This window comes from Stegastes partitus, unplaced genomic scaffold (genome assembly GCF_000690725.1).
Source record: "Stegastes partitus isolate 25-593 unplaced genomic scaffold, Stegastes_partitus-1.0.2 Scaffold1602, whole genome shotgun sequence".
Classification (NCBI taxonomy): Eukaryota; Metazoa; Chordata; class Actinopteri; family Pomacentridae; genus Stegastes; species Stegastes partitus.
Genome location: NW_007579333.1, coordinates 49,740 through 53,198, shown reverse-complemented (window position 1 = coordinate 53,198; position 3,459 = coordinate 49,740). Strand labels below are relative to the sequence as shown.

At 46.5% G+C, this 3,459-nt stretch overlaps 1 protein-coding gene across 1 annotated transcript in view; it reads right to left on the bottom strand.

The window, feature by feature from the left end:
* Nucleotides 1-3,459, bottom strand: part of LOC103371521 (glutamate receptor ionotropic, NMDA 1-like) — a 60,093-nt gene that overhangs the window by 25,610 nt on the left and 31,024 nt on the right. Inside the window, exons 9-12 of the mRNA XM_008300873.1 lie at nt 3,149-3,293; nt 2,953-3,083; nt 1,133-1,297; nt 26-144 (exon numbers count right to left, since the gene is read on the bottom strand). Of these exons, the coding sequence (XP_008299095.1) occupies nt 26-144; nt 1,133-1,297; nt 2,953-3,083; nt 3,149-3,293 (560 nt within the window). The remainder of the gene's footprint in view (nt 1-25; nt 145-1,132; nt 1,298-2,952; nt 3,084-3,148; nt 3,294-3,459) is intronic.

Sequence of the window (3,459 nt, the reverse complement as noted above, 5' to 3'; positions counted from 1 at the left end):
GTTGTGTTGTTGCTGTGTTGCGTACCTGAACCGGTCTAGTAGGTAAAGCATCACTGCCACCACATGGACCGACAGACCGACCAACAGCCACAGTGTGCTCTGGAACGGCTGCATGAACGAATCCAGAGTGCTGCGAGGGATTTCCTGGAAACACAACGTCTATGTCAGAACCAGGTTCATGTGGAGCTCCAGGAGGTCCGGTCTGGAGCAGAAGCATCCAAGTCCAAGGAAACGGACTGAAGACAACACCGTCTTCATAACGTTGAACATCGGTGTGTGCGGATGTGCAACAAGAATAAAAACCAAATGACTTGTTGAGTGATTCCAGCAGACGGACACGGAGTCACATTGTTTCACATTCTCCTTCACAACACACAGAAGGACCAAAATGAGACACAGAACAAGACAAAATGCATCAAAGCAGATCAGAACCAGAACAAATCGGACAAATTCAACCAAATGAAGACACAGAATAAGACCCCAGACGGCCAGAGGAGAACCGAACCAAGCCCAGAAACAAAAAGCTGAACAGTGCTGCAGTGAGACGAAGGGAGGAGGACCTGCTGGACGGATTCGGTTCTGGCTCTGATGTCTGAACATCAACAAGAGGCTCTCAGACCGATGAAGGAAACCCGGCGGCTGTTGTTTTATCTCTTTAGAAGCTTCGTGTCAGATCGACTGTGAGCGGATTACAGGCGGCCCGGAGCTGTGGGTTCATGACACAGCAGCTCGACCCAGTTCCAGGTTCGCCGGAGCTGCCGGTTCCTGCCTCTGAGCCAGGCAGCAGGATTGTTCTGATCCGTCCCCTGACAGCTTTAGAACCGGCGTGAAGCTCGATGGATCCATCGACCTGCTGCTGAGCGAAACTGGGTCAGTCTGACCTGAAATGTCCTCCAGCACCAGCCGACAGACTGAGCCCACGTCAAGGCTGCTTTTCAAGTCACAACAACAAACCGTTCTCGTGTCTGTTTGGATGATTAGAGTCAGAAGTTTAGACGAAAAGCACAAACGTGTGAAATGAAAATGAGACACGAAGGAGACGGAAGGCACCAAATAGAGACAAAAACAAGAGACTAAGTATGTTAACGGAGAACATCTGCAGAACCAGACGGAGCTTTCACTAAACTCTGACCTTCTTGACGAGGATGGTGAGCCCCTGGTATTTGAACGGTTTGGAGAACTCGATGTACTGAGCGCGCTCGTTGTTGATGGTGAGAGGAGCCACGATCATGTCGGCCAGACCTCCGAGCAGCTCCCCCATCATCCCGTTCCACTCCTTCTTATTGCTGTTGTTCACCTGCACACACAGAAAACACAACCGCACTGCTCACACACAGGCAGACACAAAACAAGCACAAAGACGCTGTTTCCAGATCAGCTCCAGGTGCTGCAGGAGCTCCGGAGCAGAGCGCCGCTGCACAGGGACCAGCTTCAGCCTGAACCCCACTAAAGTCAGTGATGGCAGCTCAAACCACAGGCCGTCAGAGGAACATCGTTCAGAAACCTTGAGAAGTTCTTTTCTTCTACATTTCCTTCTCAACGAGCCCAGGCTGCCGTACATGTGAGGACAAACATTTAGAAGCTGACAGAGTCGGGCGTCCGTCAGCAGGTCGCAGTGAGATGTGGAGACCTGCAGCAGGACTGTGAACCAGAGCAGCTGAAACACATGAATCCTCGTGAAGCTCCAGCAGCAGCGAGTTAAACATCCAACAGAGCTGCTGCTGCTGCTTCAGAGGCGTCAACGTGTCAGCTGCTGATGAAGACCAAAGCCGGTTAAAGACCTCCACAGATAGATTCTGATCAAATCATTGATCAACAGGAAGCAGAAAAACATGATCTCAGAAGTGGCTGCATGCTGCGGTTCATCTAAACAATCTGGTGTGAACGTTAAAGCAGCGTTTGACTCCTGCTGCCACGTAAATCACAGACAGAGATGTGACTTCGTGTCTCTCGGCTACGGCAAGGTCAGAGTCGGGGACGGAGCGCCGGTCGCCATAGCAACAAGCCTCGGCGACGAGCCGCGGTGAATCTGTAACCAGGTCAGAGACGACGACATCATCAGAGAGACACGCAGAGACGAGCAGCAGCGCGTCGAACGTCATACCGTCAGTGACAAACACTGTGATCTATGTTAATTAGTCATAATTATGATAAAATGTCACCATCACTGTCATCAACATATGAACAATTATTAGGTTCATGATCAATATCATTATTGTTACAACGACTGTCATGTTACTGTGACGATGACAATAACTCTGATCAGCTATCAATATGATGTTATGACAAGTTATTTATTATATTATGATCATCATCAATATTATTATAATTATAACTCATTATTACTATTATTATCATGATTAGCATTATTGTTATTATTATTATTATTATTATTGTTGTTATTATTATTGCTATCACCATCATCATCATTATGATTATTATTATTATTATTATTATTATTACCATCATTATTATTGTTATTATTGTTGTTGTTATTATTATTATTGTTGTTGTTATTATCATTATCATTATTGTATCTGCAGCGACTGGTTTAGTTAAAGAAAATTACTGAATGATGTGTCCCCACATTAGAACATTACAACATTAGAACCAGGAACGTAAGAACAGTAGAACACTAGAACGTTTGAATGTAAGAACAGTAGAACACTAGAACCTTAGAATGTAAGAATACTAGAACGTTCGAGCAGTAGAACACGCAAGAACACTAGAAAGTTTGAATGTTAGAACACCAGAACGTCAGAACGTTTTAACGTTAGAACAGTAGAACAGTGGAACAGTGGAACGTGAGAACACTAAACCAGTAGTAGTCAGGTGACTCTGTGCTGCTGCTGGTTCTCACGTTTCTTCCACGAGAACTTGTGACAGCAGAACAGCAGCTCGGCCTGAGAACTGCGGACAACATCCAACATGGCGGCTCTCTCAGGTACTCACTCGCTCCTGTGTTCCGAACTTGCCATCAGCCACCAGGTGAACCTCGTAGGTGAAGTTCATGCTCATGGCCAGCTTGATGAGCAGGTCGATGCAGAAACCATAGCAACACTGAGGCACGATGGGCTGCCCTGCACACAGTTCAAATCGCTGTCAGCACAGGTAAGGACAGCGGACAGGTGAGTCCACTGTCCAGGTGAGCTGTTACCTGGTATGGTTCCGTTGGGTCCGGTACAGATCACCTTCTTGATTAGAACTCCGTTAACGGTGTACTCCTCCTTACACGTCCCATCGGTCTTCGTGGGTTTGACATAAACAAAAGGTTCCTGATGGATCGTCACAATCTGAACACAAACAAAAAACCAACAACAAGCATTAAACGCACTGACTGTGTTCTACAGCAGCTACAAGAACATCCACCTCCTTGGATGTTTTCTCCTTTTATCGCTTTTCAAATTTGATCAATGGTTTAAAGAATTTGGAAGAGACTAGTGAGGAGGCCACCAAGAC